This window comes from Chelmon rostratus, chromosome 19 (genome assembly GCF_017976325.1).
Source record: "Chelmon rostratus isolate fCheRos1 chromosome 19, fCheRos1.pri, whole genome shotgun sequence".
Lineage (NCBI taxonomy): Eukaryota > Metazoa > Chordata > Actinopteri > Chaetodontiformes > Chaetodontidae > Chelmon > Chelmon rostratus.
In genome coordinates, this window is record NC_055676.1 from 3,190,695 (window position 1) to 3,208,538 (window position 17,844).

Here is a 17,844-nt window from a genome sequence, read left to right on the forward strand (position 1 = left end):
AGCGTGAGGTTTCAAATGTACTTTGGAGATGACGAGAGTGTGAGATTTAGACCGCTTTTGTTTCAACAAAGGGTTATGGTCAACTTGTCTTTGTGTGAATTGTAACTTTGCAGCTCAGCCAGAAAGTAATGACCGGAGATGAGAGGAGCAAACTGTGAGAACAGCAGTGATAACACAACCATCCCCTCAGCGGCTCATGTTCACCCTGCGCTGTGTTCAGAAACAGCAGCTAGTGGCTCTAATCTTTGTTTGCACAACTAACAGTATTATTGCAGACTGATTAACTGATGTCTGTAGGGCTTACATTTGACATGTGTGAAATCCTTACTGTGTGTAAATAAGAGTGGCTTAGAGGGAATTTGACCTCCTTCCATTTATTATTATAAATTGATGCTTTTATTGAGAAAAAAAGTCTTTATAAGCACAAAAATGGCACTTGAAAGTGTGAAAAGCATTAATCATTTAGTAAGAACTGAGCAGTAAGAAAAAAAAATACATTCAGTTAATACTAGTAATACAAATAACCATAGGAATTTAAAGAATAATGCCCTTTCCAAAGGTTTATTCTCTTTTTCACTTTTTTCTTTTACTTTTTTTTGGTTTCCACAAGGAACAGTAAACCCAAGAGCCAAAAGAAAAAACAGGATCTTATGTTGAAAGAAAGATTTCACATCAGGTCCATCTTTACACTCAAACCTACAACACAACTGACGGTGGCAGTAATGATAGCAGTTATCATTAGCTGCTCAGTGCGCTTTGGTGTTTGGTGAGGGCTCGGTACCTTTGCAGATGTTTTAAATGCACAGAAAAATCATATGACACACTAAAGGAAAGGGAAAAAACCCCAAAGTCATAATATGGCTGCTTTAAACATTAGCCGCACTCTTTAGATGCATGGCCATATGCTCTGTGCCACTGCCCATTTTCTCTAAAGCTTGATCAAAACCTAATGTTTTGAAGTTAAAGATTTAATAAAAGTAGAATAACTTCCTGTGAAGTTAGCAGTGGTGGTATTTATTTCAGGTTAGGAGGGGGCTCCTCTGTAAAAGGCTGTGGGAATCCCTGACACAAAGAAAATGTACTGGTACGATATTACCTGAACGAGCATGTATATCAAGTATAGAAAAACAACAATGGTCCAATAATTGTCCCCTGGGGAACACCATAATTAGTAAAAGAATTAAAAATAGTGATGTCTGCAAAACCAAAACAAAAATCACTAAAAGCAATTGTGACAGGTGTTGCATGTGTACAGCTGTTGTGAATTAACACTGTAGCATCTTCTTTTTTACTTATTTTATCAGAGTGTTGGAACAGAACTGTGAGCCGCTGAGTTGATGACAAGGAAAGCGAACTGTCTGTGTTGTTTGCTCCTCTCTTTGGTTTCCCTCCTGCCTGACTGAGAGACTGAACTCATTCTGGTTCACCTGATTTCATGCTCTCTTCCCACTAAAACAAAACTCCTCTTCAAAAAGCACCATCACCCCCTCATCTGTCTTCATACTGATGAAGATGCATGCAAAGTCCCCAAGCTGCTTTTTAACTAAATAACGACCGGCTGAGTCCCTGAGTTTGTAACAAACGAAAGACACACAGCAGGAAGTGATAGGGATAACATTACTTGATTACATTCGGTTGCTTATCTCCTCTTGGCCCTTTGCACTACAAAGATTTTACATTTGTCTGTGAACTTGAATCACAAAGGATAAACACTAATGATGGATACTAGATATATCAGGGACATGAGAGAGTTGAAAGGTTCTTGCCATGACAAGATTCAGATTAAGAACAGTGATGAACTGTAGGATTCAGATTATGTGTATTTAAATAATAAAAGCTCAGTATCAGGGATGCAGCTTTTAAATGGCGTATCAGATACAGATAGGACATGAGGAAATGGTGTTTCTGTGTGTGGTCATCAGACCTGGTTCAACAGCTGATAGCAAAATGTTTTTTGTGTTTGTTTCATCCCTCTGTGAATGCTGTATATGCAAGGTTTTCCTGTAGTGGTCAGAACTATCTATAATTATCTAGCACTCACGTTTTCATTCCCAGTCCAGTGATTCTTGTTGAGCACTGATTTAAAGTAACGTATATTTAACTCCTGGAAACTTCAAGCTTATTAACCTCATCTGCGAGGAGGCCCAGACCTTGATAACAAAGACAGGCCATCCTACTTCAACATATTTTATTAAATGGAGTCCCTTATTTCTGATCTGCTGTATTTTTGATTTGCAGATAATAGTGTTGAGTGTTGGTTGAAGCACTCCCTCCATGCTTTTTTGTTACTCTGATAAATTTAGAGTAATGTACATTTCCACAGACAAATCTGCACTGCACAGATGGAGTTTACAGTGATAACGGTGGCAGATTTACCATCGAAATTGGCACTTTTTTGAAAACACTAGGTCTTCGAATCCTCACATAAGTAAGGCTTCTCATTTCTAGCTGATGACGGATTTTGTCAGATAAAATGAGGACTCCCCATAGTAGATTTCACAAGAATTGCAAGCTAATGCTAAACTCTGCGAGTCAGCTGAGATGTCCGTCTGCAGCTGCTGTTTGCATGTGACACCATAAAATGAGAGCCCTGTAAAAGGGTCTTTAGTGTGTACATGATATAATGCTTAAAGACTGAAGGTAAGCTACATTTCCCAGAAGACTGGAAGATTTAACTTCCATGACAGAAGCTGTACACTGATCAAATAACAATGTTGTTTCATAGTGAATGAAAACTGAAATGCTGTGGAAATGCACATCATCCTCAATTAACAACCATGGTGGAAATGTCCCTTGTAGTTTTAGACTCAATTTAAAGTTTAGAATTTTTGCCAAAAAACTAATCCAGATGAATGGATGGAAACCCCACCCATCTGCAGCACAGAGGCGGTCAAAACAAACACCAACAAAAACCTTGCTAGTCCCTGTGGGTTGATATTCTCTCTGTCTTTCTCCACTTCTCTCGTGCTGTTTGTTCAAAACATAAGACTCACTGGTGTTGGATTTATTTATTCACATCTTATACCGAGCGTGTGTGTGTGTGTGTGCCTGCGTGCGTGCAAAACATTGGTGGCACTTTGCATACCCTCTCTGATGCTTTGGTTGCTGTGGTGACAGCAACCCATCCTCGTTATGCACCCGCAGGTTCACTAGGTTTCATCCAGTCCACCATTACCACTGCGATGGATCATTACAACCCTCCACCTGCCAGCAGCTCCTTGAAAAGACCTTATTCATAATGAGCCATTTGTTAAAGATTCAATTAATCACTGTTTTTTTTTAGGAAATTGGCTCTTATCTTGTTCGTGTTCTAATAGAGGAAACAAACCAAAATTAGTAGTATATAAGCTTAGAGGTTAGATTTGTTTAGTAATCCATTTTTTAATTCTCCCACAACTGTAAGGCTTCAAATCAGGGTATTTTGTCCTCAGCCTTTTGACTATAGCAGCAGTACCCACTGTTTGTGTCTTAACCTGGACAGGTGTGACGCCACGGAACTGTGAGGGTTATCAGTCCCTGCCACAGTGTGGTGCGATGAACTAACTGCCTCTGATGAGCTGCTGTATGTTAATCCAGCTCACCAAAGAACTGAAGAGGAAAGCCCGCCCTGAAGCAGAACTGCCAAGTTGATTGATTGGCATGAAGTGTCAGGCGTGTTTCAGCTAAGTGGCCCGCTTTGGTCAAACACCCTTTTAGCACTTTTCCACTGCAGGAATTAACCTGGAACTGTGAAAACTGTGTGGGCAGGTTGTTCCACTGAGTGGTATGAACGTGGGCAGGGTTTGGACTTCTCTTTTAAGCTTTTTTTTTTTTTTTTCAACTACTTCCATTACTTTCATGGGCAGTGAAGTGCAACACCATGAATGCCTTCAAGCAGACGTCATATCTTTATTTGTCAGACTCATCACACCTGGCCTCTCCATGGCCATTCAGAACAGGTATGGACAGTTCAGTGTTTTGAACTTGTAGTAGGACATGTAGTAAGTTGTAGTATGTAAAGCATACTGCTGAGACCTTAGTATCTCCTCTTGAGCAGTGTCCAGACTTAGTTCTGGCAACAATGGAACAATAGTAAAACATGTAACGATGACTAAATGGTAGGCTTTGTTACATTCTTGCAGTGAAAATGGGCTGTATGTGCATTACAGTCATCGCAAGGAACCACTACAAAGTTATATCATACAAGCTGAGAACTTTATACATAAAAAGAAATTCTTTTGTACCCTTTGTCATCGCATGACTTTTTGCTTACGATCTTACAAGCATAGACACCTCAGTTTTCTGTTTCTTGAGTTATCACTCCAGTAACCACTGGACAAAATTTACAGCTTGAAATGAACACAATTTAGTTCTGTTTTGGGGTGGATTTTCCCGTTTTGTGGGGAAAAAAAGTTACGCTGCCCTCCTCCCATCTGACTGATCTGGACTGATCATGTTGCAGTTTAAAATGTAAACAAAATGAAAATTATGTCTGATAATTCCAACAGTTATTTTTTTCCGATAGAGGTCAGGTCTAAAATCAGTGAGCCACAGAACATCAGACTCTTGATCGGCTCAGAAGAGCACGAGGACACACTGCAGCAGACACCGGCACCCACTCTGTGAGCCTAGCTGGCTCGTAAAGCAGTTAGACCATCACGTGGAGTTGTCCTCACATTTATTAATGATCCCAGGTTTTAGCTTAACAAAACTGACCTTTTTTCCCACTTGGTCCTACTTTCACCCTGGAGCTCTGGTGAGTTTCCTACCTCATGTTTAAACCCGTCAGACTCTCATGTATCCAGAGTGATAGATTTGACCCAACTGTCTATGGCTCTTGATTTTGTCCATGATTTCCTTCAGTGGGCAGACATTACACCTCACAGTGCTACTGAACAAAGCAAAGGAAAACTCACCTGTTAAAGGACAGTGGTAGCTGCTGTGAAGGACACCTGATCCACTCCCTCTGATGACACTGGAAGAACGAATATGATGTCAGTCATGTGACTGATTAAGGCTATATGTGATGAAAACAAACAAAAACAAAGATGATCATGATATTCACCTGCATTTGGCATCAAAATTCACATTTCACACATAGTTTGTGAGAGTCATAACTCAGTAAAGCCAGAATTTACAAAAATTGCACATATGTAAATGGAATATTGAGTGCAGGTGTTGCCCACTGCTAACATTACGCTTCCTGTGTATATTCTCCAAGCAAGTAGATGAAAATCTATGAGAAATTGCTGTTTATTTTGACAGAACTAAAGCCAATCAACATGGTCATTATAAAAAAGTGAACCTGGAACGTATGGGTTCTGCTTTCGAGGTTATACAGCCCTGTTAAAAAATCATAATCGTTTTAAATGGGTCGCTCTTTTTTTATAATACCTATAATAGCATGGCAGTGTTGCTCTGTTGGTTAGTTAGTCCTTCACTTTGGTTCAGACTGAAACATCTCGGCAGCTGTTGGTGATTCCCTGATTTTTCCTTTAGCACCACCATGAGGTTGGCCTTTTTGTTTTCTGGTGAAATGTTTCAACAACTATTGGATAGATTGCAGTGAAATTTGATAGAGGCATTCATGTTTCCCTCAGGATGAATTGTAGTAACTTTAGCGATCCCTTAACTCCTCCTCCAGCACCATCATCAGGTTGAACTTTGTCTTTTCTTTGGTTTATGAGCAGGTACATGCAAAACTAATGACATTCCCATCAGCCTCACCTGTATTTAATGTAAGCATGCTACCACACTAAACTAAGAGGGTGAACGTGGTCAACATCATACCTGCTGATCATCAGCATGTTAGCATTGCCACTGAGAGCATGTAGGTATGCTGACGTTAGCTTTCAGCACTAAGCACCGCTGTGTCTAAGTGCAGACTCACAGAGCTGCTACCATGGCTGTAGCCTAACGTACTCTGAAAATGCTAACATGTGGCATGCCAAGCTAAGACACAAGGTGACGATGCCTGTAAATAAACTGAACAAAAACAGCTGAGGGTTCAGTGGATAAAAAACGTTTTAATATTAGGTCAGACATGGTAAGTCACATGACCGTCATCCTATCTGTAGCTGTAGTCTTAACCCCATCAGCCCTTCCTTTGTGCTACATTAGCACGTTTTGATGAGCAACAGTTTGGGTGCGATTGTTGGACTTCTTCAGTGGCTACATTTGGTTTTATTTTGCTGCTACACTTCATGTACCACTGTTTCTATCAGCCCTTACCTGAATAGTAAAACCGGAACAGCATGTTAGAGTCAGTCGGTATTTACTATCGAATGATTTTTACATGTTTCTCAGCCCTGAGAGGACTCGGTTGTCCAGGTGAATCAGAAATGTGTGGTTCTGTTTTCATGCTGTTTGCTGTGTGTTGTTGCTGTTTGAATGAAGGCAACCAGAGAGCAAAATCAAACATTTCAGCTTCACATGGCCCTCAGACAGACAAAATACTAAAATTTTTAAGAAGATTGTGAGTGCTCTGATGAAGTTTGGGCTGAAGGTCAGGTTTCCAGACTTTGACGTCTTTTTTTCCCCCCACCATCCTCCAGCTCCTGATCTGTCCTCCTGTGACTCGGTTCTTCTTTGGCCGACGGGAGCCCTTCCATAAGCTGCTGATCCAGGGGGACTCAGCGGGCAGACTGTCCCTGTGGAGCATCCCAGACACCTCGCCTGTGCATCTGCCGTCCACCTCTGCAGGTACAGATGATGACTGACATGACACAGTAACTTCCCTGGAGAAAAACTGCCACTTTGGTCTTGATTAACTACAAAAACACACAGTCCACTGGTGTTCGTACAGTGATGCTACAGTGATCTTGCTAGTCTAGTTCTACAAAAAGAGTCTTGTTTCTATAAGAAAGTGCAAAAGAGCATGGATAACAGGTCTTGAGCCAGAAGGTGGAGATAGAGGCTAAAATTTGGTAGTAGCTACTTCAAAATACAAACAATAGTAATTATTTATTTATTTGTAGTAATTTAACACCTTTCTGGCACACAGTCATGACAGTGCTGTGATCTAACCAGTAGTCCGCCATTGTTGCTGCTTCAGACGCATGCTCATTCCACAAAGCAGCAATGTGCATGTGTGACCTGAGGCGATCATGGGTTTACATGTACACACAGGCACACAGAAATTGGATTTTTGAAAAATCTGCACTTTAGAAGGAAGGAAGAAGGTTTTTTAAAAATCTCTGTCTCAGTGACCTGAAAAAAATGTTTGTGTGTGAATGAGAAGCTCGAACGCAGAGGAAAATGTTTGCTTTGTTAAATATCAGTCTCTGTGTGGTCAAGGCTTTAGTGCACTCGACTAGTTGTCCATGGTCTTCATATAGTTGAGAAATGCTCCACAAATCTTTTCAACACTGACTCATGACTAATGATAGTGATAAGTTGACATGTGCCTTTTTGAGTGTTTTAGTGAGGTAAATCCCCTGAGACAGTGGTGCTGGTGAAAGATGGAGGCTGAGTGACATCTAGTGGCCAAAATATGCCATGGCAGTATTGACTGGTAGAAGTCAATGTTGTTGATTATTGTTATGTTTTTATTTCGGGCTCATGAATTGGCGAATATGAATTTAATGTTATTAAAAGGAAAGTTAAGAAGACCAAAAAATGTTTATTTTTTACTTGCCTCCAGTGTAAATAAATTAAACGTAATTTGAATTATTTTTTTTTTTTGAAATAAAGACAGAGGATGTTTACCTTTCTGTTTTTAATTGGAAGAATTGATCAAACCAAAATCAAGTGATTAAAGTGGTCATATCAGTGTTTCCCCCAGGAAATGATTTGGTGGAGGTGATAAGCCACTCGGATCCTGATGTGTCTCACACTGTGATCCATTAAGTTAGAAGATGTTGGCATCAATAATAGTCGTTAACAAGTTAAATATGGCATGTGCTGTGTAAAATAATTTATCTGCTTTAAGTTTATTGTTTTATATCACAAGACTTGAGTTCAGCTGGTCTCTAAACTAATGACTTTGTTCTCTGTGGTTTTGACTGTGTATCTGTCTCTTTGTCTCTGTGCAGAGCTGCAGGTGTCATCCACCATCAGTCTCCAGGAGGCGTTTGATAAGTTGACCCCGGTGTCTGCAGGGATCATTGACCAGCTCAGTGTCCTGCCTGGAAAAGAAGAGCCCATCAAGGTTTGATTTAGAAGTCATACAGTCGTACAGGTGGAAAAGATGTTTCTGTTTCTGGTTTTCATTTCAGGTTTCTCCTCATTTTCTCTTCCCCCCCAGCTGTGATTCTGAATCAGTTCACAGCTCAGCTAACTGGATAACTGCCATTATAGTTTGGCTGTTCAGTTCCTGACGATGCGTGTTTTTCTTCCTTCAGGTGACAGCCAGCGTGTACATCCCCTCTCAGGGTCGCCTGGTGTGCGGGAGGGAGGACGGCAGCATCATCCTGGTTCCCGCCACTCAGACTGCCATTGTCCAGCTGCTGCAGGGGGAGCACATGCTCAGGAGAGGTGAGGGCGGGAGGGCCACACTGATGAAACTAGGGCTGCCACCAAAACTACTAATGAGTGCTGAGCCAGTTCAGTTCATTTAGTCTGAACTAAGGAAAGAAATGATACTTTTGTTCTGGTCCATTTTGAGTTCACACAGAGTCATTAAAAACAAAGCAAGAGCTGTAAACATGAGGTCAGATGGACTTGCAAGTAACTCATTGACTGGACAGTTTTGGTGATGCTGTACCGCACCGTCAGGTCATCTGCTGGACCCTACATGCATCCACATGTCTGGTGACTGACAACAAGTCGTGCTGCACTTTAATGCTTCCCACGTGTTTATTTATCTTCTCTGGTGCCGTAACTCACCAAGAAACGACTGATTACAAGCATTGTTCATCCAGACTGCAGCTCAACCGTGTGTATCACAAATGATGACGAACAGGAAGAGACAGGATGAAAAAGTCGTGTACGACGAGCTGCTCGCACACCATAAAGTGACACATGCGTCCCTTCAAAGACTTTTGACTTGGACAGAAAACAAAGAATCCTGCACACTCCACTTGTGCCCTCTGTCTTTCACACCACAAACAAACCGCACCAGAGTAGGATGGGAACCCATGACCCAGACTCCAGATGTTTTATTCCCATCATCCATCTTCAGTATCTTATGTCTGTGTCCGTCTGTCCTGCAGGCTGGCCGCCTCATCGTACCCTGCGAGGTCACCGCAACAAGGTGACGTGCGTCCTGTATCCGTACCAGATCTCCCCTCGCTACGACCAGCGCTCGCTGGTGTCCGGGGGAGTGGACTTCTCTGTCATCGTCTGGGACATTTTCACCGGAGAGATGAAGCACATTTTCTGCGTCCACGGAGGAGAGATCACCCAGCTCATCGTCCCGCCTGAAAACTGCAGCGTAAGACCTCTGACATATCACTTTTCTTCTTGTCACAGACAGCCCACTAGACTTCTTTCCTTTCTCAGCCTTGTGTAGTTTGTTTGTCTTTGGCTCATTTTTCTCTGCCTGTGGTTTGTTGCGTCTGTTTGTGATGGATATCCTGAAAGGCAGTCGTGTTTTGTGTTGCTGACATTAGATTTAAATGTTATGGGGGTGATTTCATTGTTGTTACTATGGAAATAACTTTAATGGCATTGTGTCGTTGTGGTCAGAAGTTGAATGCTCAGACACACACAGTCGCCCATTAAACCAAATGAAAACATCGTATTGTTTAACTGACATTAAGATCAAATGGTCAGGCCTGTGTTGTTGCCGTGGAGATCAGATTTCAGATGCTGTTGTGCTGTTAGAGCTGAACTATAATGACCTGTCACACACATGCTTTAATTAAGACAGTGGATGTTTTGTATCTGCCTGCTTTTGGAAACTCTGTGAAGTTTTTTTAAATATAATGAAACTAATTTGGCTCTTGCTGTGAGGAATTAGTTCAGTTTCTTGATAAAGCAAACAGCTGGTCTGCTGTTCTAGTCTCAGCAGTGAGTTGATTAAGCCAAAAAAATGATGGAGATGGACTAATTTAGTGTAGTGATATCGCCCTTGTGCGATAAAACTTTGGAAGCAAGAATATTACAATAAGGAGATCCATCTCAGTCTTGTCTTCCACTAATCTGTCAGTGTCTTCCATCATGTCCTCAGGTACGGATCTTTGGGTCGTCATGTTTCGCGCTGTGTTTCCTTTGCAGACTCGGGTGCAGCACTGCGTCTGCTCTGTGGCGAGCGACCACTCCGTCGGCCTGCTCAGTCTCAGGGAGAGGAAGTGCATCATGCTGGCGTCGCGACACCTCTTCCCCATCCAGGTCATCAAGTGGCGTCCGGCAGATGACTACCTGGTGGTCGGATGCTCAGATGGCTCTGTCTACGTCTGGCAGATGGACACAGGTGAGAACTGGGTGACCAGGAGAGCACACCCTCCTCGTTGGAGTTGTGTGTAAATGCTGATCCACTGGCATTAGTTGAAACTTGTGATTGCGTGCTCTTACTATTCTCGACCTTTTCCAATTAATAAATTGGTTTGCAACGTGGTTATGGCAACTTCTGAACTGCTCCAAAACAAGTCACTCAAATTTTCATATTTGTCTGTGGTGCAGGCAGAGCATATAAGATAAGAAAAGATAAGATAAGAGAGATGCAATGAATAAAAATTCTCCATTAAAACTGGTATGAACCTCAAGAGGTTTGCTAGTTCTGCCCACACAGAGACACTTTCAGTCAATGCTAAAGTGACTCTTATTCTCTAAAAGTATTGCTAATTTTATTAAATTTGTCTTCATAAATTGAGGTAAAGTACCAGAAGACACTGTTTTAGATCAATTTAAAACTATTTCTGAAGTCTTGTCATTTTGCGAGGTTGCCAGGTTTGGTACCACCGTGCCTCTTTGGGGATCAAAGCCAAAATCTGTGCTCACCAACTGTGTGAACTGATCCAGGTTTTTAGGCGGAAGAAACAAGCTCCTGGCACAGTGGTGGCATCTCACTTGTAAATCTGCACCATAATACTGTAAATGTGTGTAAGGAATTTAACTTTTGACAACTTGAACCCAGAAATATGTCTCTAAAAATTGTGTCTAACCTTGATAATGTAGTCACTGAAATGCTTTTACTTACTTTGGTATTTGTACGGATTTAACAAATGAGATGAAGCGTGTTAATGAGCGAGCATTGTTGGTGTTTGTTAGTGTAGTCTTTGGTTTTGATAGAGCCATGCTAACTGTTTCCCTCTGCTTCCAGTCTTTATGCTAAGCTAGGCTAACACATGTCCTGAATCAGACTCTGTGCTCAACACTCAGACTCGAGATTGAAATTAATTATTTCATAAAAACCTCAGAAAAAAGGTGAATATATTTATATATATATATGTATGTACCTCTCTCCCTTGCACCCTCTATCCTCTGTGTAGTCGTTACTATGACAACACAATCTGCAGTAAACATGTATGTGGCACAGCATAGAGGTAGCATCAGCTTGAATGATGACTAGCCACTGCACTATACCAGGTGTGCGTGCGTGCGCGCGTGCGCGTGTGCGTGTGTGCGCGTGCGTGTGCGTGTGCGTGCGTGTGCGTGTGTGCGTTGGCCACCTGAATGAGCTGTAGTGCTGGGAGATTGCAGGGTAGCTAAGTGTGAAATTAAGGAAGGTGTGTGTGTACTCAGGCGTTGGACATGTAATAGGGCCATGGCTCACAGTCCCTTCATCACACACACACACACACACACACACACACACACACACACACACACACACACACACACACACACACACACACACACACACACAGGTACGATCGTACCAATTCTTCTCTCACTCAGAAGCAGATCCAATACTGATGTCAGCTCTGTCTGCGGCTAATGATGTCTCTCTAAACTGCTCACTCCTGCTGCAGACTTGGAGAGTTGTTGCACTTGGAGAAGGAGAAGACTCTTATCTGTGATCTGAATCATATTCAAGAGAAAATAGATGATGAAACTGAGAACAGAGACAAACTGAGCAGGAGATGGTGTGTGAGAGAGAGATTAGAAGATTGATAGCAATAGAAGGAGAATGCAAGGATGACAAGAAAAGGATAGATAGAAACCAAGAGCACAGACAGAGGGAGGTTAAGATCACACTAGGCTGCCTACACTCAGTTTAGCCGAGTACAGTACATGGCCAAAAGTATGTGGACAGTCCAAATCCCTCGTCATTAATCTACTGCTATAACAGCCTCCACTCTTCTGGTATCAGGCTTTCAACCAGAAGCTTCAATTGACTTGTTTTGATTTTGAGTTTATGCTGCAAGTGACCAAAGCCAAAGTATCCCACCCTAATCTGGATTTTAGTTTTTAATCTGGATCTCGATTTTTTTCATGTGCTCAAGTGGAAATGTTCTGATGGTGGCACCAGAGAAAAAGCTCAGGAGGTCACCAAAATCATGAGGATTTATCCTATTGGGACCAAGAGTAGCTCTGGTCATACCCTGTTTGTCTTGACAGTAGTTGTAGATATGTCTCAGCCAAACTGTTGATTCCTTGTCCAGGGGGCGCAGGTTTGCCTGTATCAAGGCTTTGTTTGTGTTTTCAGGAGCCCTGGACCGCTGTGTGATGGGTATAACGGCAGTAGAGATCCTGAATGCCTGTGATGAGCTGGCTCCGGCCACTGTGGACGCTCTTAGCCACTCAGCCGTGAACCTGAAGCAGGCGATGACTCGCCGCAGCCTGGCGGCACTGAAGAACATGGCCCAGCACAAACTGCAGACGCTCGCCACCAACCTGCTGGCTGCAGACAACGCTGACAAGGTATAGATAAACAGCTAATGGTCTCTCTATGGCAGGTGGGCAGCTTTGCTTGGTAAATGACTTCAGCTTGCAGTAATGTGCACTACTGCTGTAGGATTAGCCAATTAATGGAGTGGTTTGTCAATAGAAAATGAATTGCCAGTGACTCTGCTGGCACTTACAGCTCTGTTTGTTTGGGCTTGTGTGAAAGCTGTCAGCTTGGCTCTGGTCTGGAGTAACAACTGGAACAAGAAAAAAAATGACAAGGTGTTTGGTTCCAGTCGTAGTCTGATGTAGTTTGTTTGTGGTGTGAACGCAAAGCAGTGTGTGATAGTGAATAGCGTATTTTATTTTTAACAAGAATTAAGAAATAAACCATTGAATCCATCTGCTGATTGTGAACTGTCAAGAGGGTGATCTTGTAAGCGGAGAACATAATTATTATTTCGTTACCATGGTAGGACATATGTGCCAAAGTATGTAGTAGAAAATGCATTGTGAGGATTTTTCCCTGATATGTTAAACTTAAACTCTCTCTTAGCAGGGGACACGATTTTTATAGTCAGAAGCATTCTGGTTTCTGTTTGTAGTCTGGCTGGTAGTGACCCGTCACTTTTGAGCGGGCTTTGGTCGTATGCTGGATAACAGTACATGTGGAGCGCAAACCGAGGTGCAGTCATCTCACGATGACTTTGTTTTTTTTTTAAAAATTGCTCATAGAGATTTGCTGAAATGTCGTGTTCGAATCTCAGGTTGCTAATCGGACTGTAAACAAGGAGCAGTTCACTGTTTCTACCAGTTCCATGATTATTTATGGTCCATGAGGTGCTGTCTGGCTAATAATGCTCAAAATCATTTATTCCTTTGTGTGAGACCAGATGGACAAATAAACTCATGAGAAGTACTGCATGACCTGCTGTCTGTCGGCAGAATTTGATTTTTGGCGATGCCTCATGATGGCTAATGCCGGATGACATCACCGAAACGGTCCAATGAATGAGTTGCCTGTCAGTGCATGTGACGTCATTTTCACAGCTCTTAGTTTGTTTGTAGTTAGTCAGTTTGAACATGAACCAGAGGTTGGATAACATTCAAACTGTGCATTTTGTTCCAGGATTTTATTTAGTTTTTTAAGGTGATGACATCATTAAGTATGATGGCAGTTATCCAAAGCTTTGAATGTAAAACAGTGACATTCTGTACATCTGTACAGCCCTAGAAATACACAAGTCTCTTCCTCCTTATATTCTGTCTTTTCTCTTTCTCTGGCATTGTGTGTCTTCATTAGAAAACCAACACACGCACACGCGCACACACACACACACACACACACACACACACACACACACACACAGTGGTCATCTTGCTGCCTAAAGTCACAGACCAATTAAAACTCTGCTGGAGACGAACCAAAGGTCAACACTACAGCTTGTGTGTGTGTGTGTGTGTGTGTGTGTGTGTGTGTGTGTGTGTGTGTGTGTGTGTGTCCACTGGTGTCTCCCAGGGAAGGATGAACGATCTTAAATGTCAAAATGGTATTTCTTTTCTCTGAGCCGGACTTTCCAGACAGCAGATTTAGTGGTTCAAAGGAGAAATATATATAAGTTAAGTTTGGACAACTGACTTCCAAAAGCCATAAAGTTAAAGATGAAACATTCTCTTTAACATTTTAAGCAGGATGAGTGTAGTATTTTTGTTTTGTACAATTTAAGAGTGAAAATAGGGAAAGGAGCATCACATAAAAGTTTGGGCACCCCAAGAGATTTGAGCTCTCAGATGACTTTTACCAACTTGTTAGGGCTCTGGCATATTCACAGTCATTGCTTAGAAAGGCCAGGTGACGCAAATATCAAAGCTTTATGACTATTCTTGAATTCTCAAATTTTGGCCGAACAGTCAGCAGCCTTGGGCTCCTCTAAGCAGCTGCAGATCAATCTGAAAGCTCAAATAAATGATGACCATAAAGGAGAAGGGGAAGGCTGGAACACAGAGGTACCCAACGTTTTCCTTAAGAGGGCCAAAACTGAAACTTAATGTTGGGCCACCCGCCAAAAGCAAACACCTGTTTTATTGGTAAGCTGTAAAATGGTGCAAGAATCCCAAATTCCCTTAATTGACTGACGTCCTGCACAAGTATCACTCTGCCCGTCATGTTGGACATGATTAATAATAATAGATCCTACATATTTAAAGAGCATTTGTGCCTCACGAAAAATCAACCAGCATAAACAACAATCTATACAATATTTTTTTAAATTGACATTTAATTGTTTTTCACTCGAAACAACTGAAGATTAAATATTGTGGTGGGCCATATTTGGCCCATAGCCATACTATATGAACATAGCCAAGCATTGTCAGGTAGCCCTTTCCTCAGCCCATAATTTAAACAAGAAACTGCAAGTAACAGGAACGGTCAAAGCCAAGTTAAGGTCTGGAAGACCAAGCAAACTTTCAGAGAGAACTGCTCGTAGGATTGAAAGGCAAATCAAAGCCCCAATTTGTCTGCACATGACCTTCAGGCAGATTTAACCCACTTTGAAATGGTGGTGCACTGTTCTACGATGTATCATCAAATATGAGCTTCATGGAGAAGAGTCATCAGAGTTAAAATAGAACCCCAATGAGTAAAGGTATGTTCAGAGATAAAGTGTTTAGAACACACATCATGCTTTGGGCTTGTGTTGCAGCCAGTGACACAGGGAACATTTAACTGGTAGAGGGAAGAATGGATTCAATTAAATACCAGAGAGTTCTGGAAGCAAACATCACACCATCTTTAAAAAAGCTAAAAAGGTGAAAAGAGGACAGCTTCTACAACAGGATAATGATCCTAAACACACCTCAAAATCCACAATGGACGACTTCTAGAGGCACAGGCTGATGGCTTTGCAGTGGCCTTACATTGCTGAAAATCTGTGGATAGACCTCAAAAGAGCAGTGCTTGCAAGACGGCACAATAACATCACAGAGCTAAAAGCCTTTTGCAGGAAGAATTAGCGAAAATCCCCCAAACAAGAACTGAAAGACTCCTAGCTGGCTACAAAAAGCCTGTACAAGTGGTGATACTTACCAAGGAGGGTATGACTGAGTACTGACCATGCAGGGTGACCAAACTTTTACTTTAGGCCCTTTTCCTTTTTTCTTTTTTTTTTTTTTTTGGTTTGAGCACCTAAAATTAAAGCATGGGCCTGAAAATGAGCATATTATAGCCTCTTTATATGGTTTTAGAGAAATGGAAAATTGTGCTCAGTAGCTGCAGTATCATTCTAGTTTATATTACCTCAGCTTACAGTCTAATCAACTCATGTGCAATCAAAGACAACGCAAAGCGTCTTCCTCGCTCACTGACTGGAGCTCTGCTCAGCAGCAGAGTGTGCTCAGTGCTGCCACTGGTGGTGGGAAGCTATACAAATACTTCAGTTTTATCAATTAGTGTTGCTATAATGGTTGATTTAAAAGGTTTATGAAATGGACAAGACCTTTTTTGGTCAAAATAAAAGTTATTCTCCTTTTTCCTACTGTATAAATTACTAAAAATATTCCCTAATTACGAGTGAATGTCCAAATTACAGGAGATGACCATCATTGCACACAATGATGGTCCTGGAATGGGGCTAGTTTTCATGTAACTACTCCCCTCTAAGTGGCAAATTAATAACGAAAAAAGGTTCTGCATGCAGCGTTCTGTAGTTTAGAATAAATCAGCGTTCAGATTACTGTTGAAAGTGCAGTTTCTTCATGTGGAGCGGCTTGTCTGTGTTGACCCCACAGAGGATCAGAGGTTCACTTGTCAGACTCAGATGATCTGATCTGCTCTGACGGGGTAAACTCCACCCACCTGGGCCTCCCAGCACAGAAAACAAACGCTATGAATTATTTAGTGTCTGAGCAGCGTATAGTTCAGCTGCTGGTACAGTTTGACTTTTACAGTTTGACTTGGAAGCCATTCAGCCCATCATTCTGTCTCCTCTTGTGTTGAGCTTGTTCTTTTTCATCTCTTCCCTTCCAGCGGATAACCTCTGTGCTCTTTCTTTTTTCCCTCTGTGTGTTGGCTTTATTGTTGGTCTCTCCCTGGTTTTTCCTGCTACAACTGCCCATAATCACAGCTCTTTTCTGAAAAGGCCAACATCAGAAATACATCACTGTTGTTCTCTTCTCTGCCTCCCACCTCTGTGTCATTTCTCTCTCATATCCACTCAAATTATGGGTCAAAACCACCCACCATCCCCGGTGTGTGTGAGAGTGTGTACTCCCCTGATGTGTGTAATGACAGATAATGACCATGAAATGTCAGACTATCAGCCCAAACACTACACCCAGCCAGCGCCAGGCCTTCATCTGTGTGTGTTTACAGCTGATGTTTGTTGTTGTCAGTTTCCTGTTTGTGTGTGAGCAAGTCGATGTGTGACTTTGAGTTTGTCCTCTGGCAGGTTTGCTGAACCTGCTGATCTGTGAGTGTGTTTGTCGCGCCAAGGAAAAAAAAAAATAACACAAGAGCTGAAACAATTAGATGATCAACAGAAAATGGCCAAGATTTTCTGGTTTCATTATCTCAAATATGAGGATTTACTAGTTTTCTGTTGTATTTAATTGTAAATTGCACGTCTTTGCAATTAAAAATAATTCAGGCTCTCAGGGCCCACGATTGCATTTTTCCATTAAACAACCAAACATTAGACATAATACATGTGGTTGTGGCAACTTTCCGACACAAAGTCAAGCTAAATTTGCTTTACAGGAAGAATAATGACTGAAAAGAGAGCATAACAGATAAAACTTAAATGCTGAGTCCCCCAAACTTAGATACAGTCTCAGACCACTGTGCAGGAGGCGCAGCGTTCAGGAAATAAAAACACACTCAATGACTTGTGTGTTTTTTTTAAGATAAATATGAAATGATTTTCACACCCAACAGTGTAATAATATTTGTCATGGCGTTGCTTTTTATTTCAAATTGTCCTTTTTTTTTTTTTATAATTCCAAAGTACTAATCGCTACCTTCATTTGCATGATGTCTTTCCCTTATGTGGCTGTCTGCTACGCCTCCTCTGCTACAACAATATTTTAGTTAAATAGTTAAATGGGTGAAGTTTGTGGATAAGTGTTTCATAGAAAGATGTCTCTTCATGTTTGGAT

General features: G+C 41.7%; 1 protein-coding gene across 3 annotated transcripts in view; it reads left to right on the forward strand.

The window, feature by feature from the left end:
• LOC121622953 (WD repeat-containing protein 7) overlaps positions 1-17,844 on the forward strand; it is a 106,294-nt gene that overhangs the window by 9,439 nt on the left and 79,011 nt on the right. For all 3 annotated transcript variants that reach the window (XR_006007807.1, XM_041960037.1, XM_041960038.1), the window contains exons 10-15: positions 6,534-6,681; positions 8,013-8,128; positions 8,322-8,454; positions 9,132-9,352; positions 10,138-10,333; positions 12,512-12,726. Coding sequence is in view for 2 of the 3 variants with exons in the window: in XM_041960037.1 (XP_041815971.1) it covers positions 6,534-6,681; positions 8,013-8,128; positions 8,322-8,454; positions 9,132-9,352; positions 10,138-10,333; positions 12,512-12,726 (1,029 nt within the window). In the remaining variant the exon portion in view is untranslated. The remainder of the gene's footprint in view (positions 1-6,533; positions 6,682-8,012; positions 8,129-8,321; positions 8,455-9,131; positions 9,353-10,137; positions 10,334-12,511; positions 12,727-17,844) is intronic.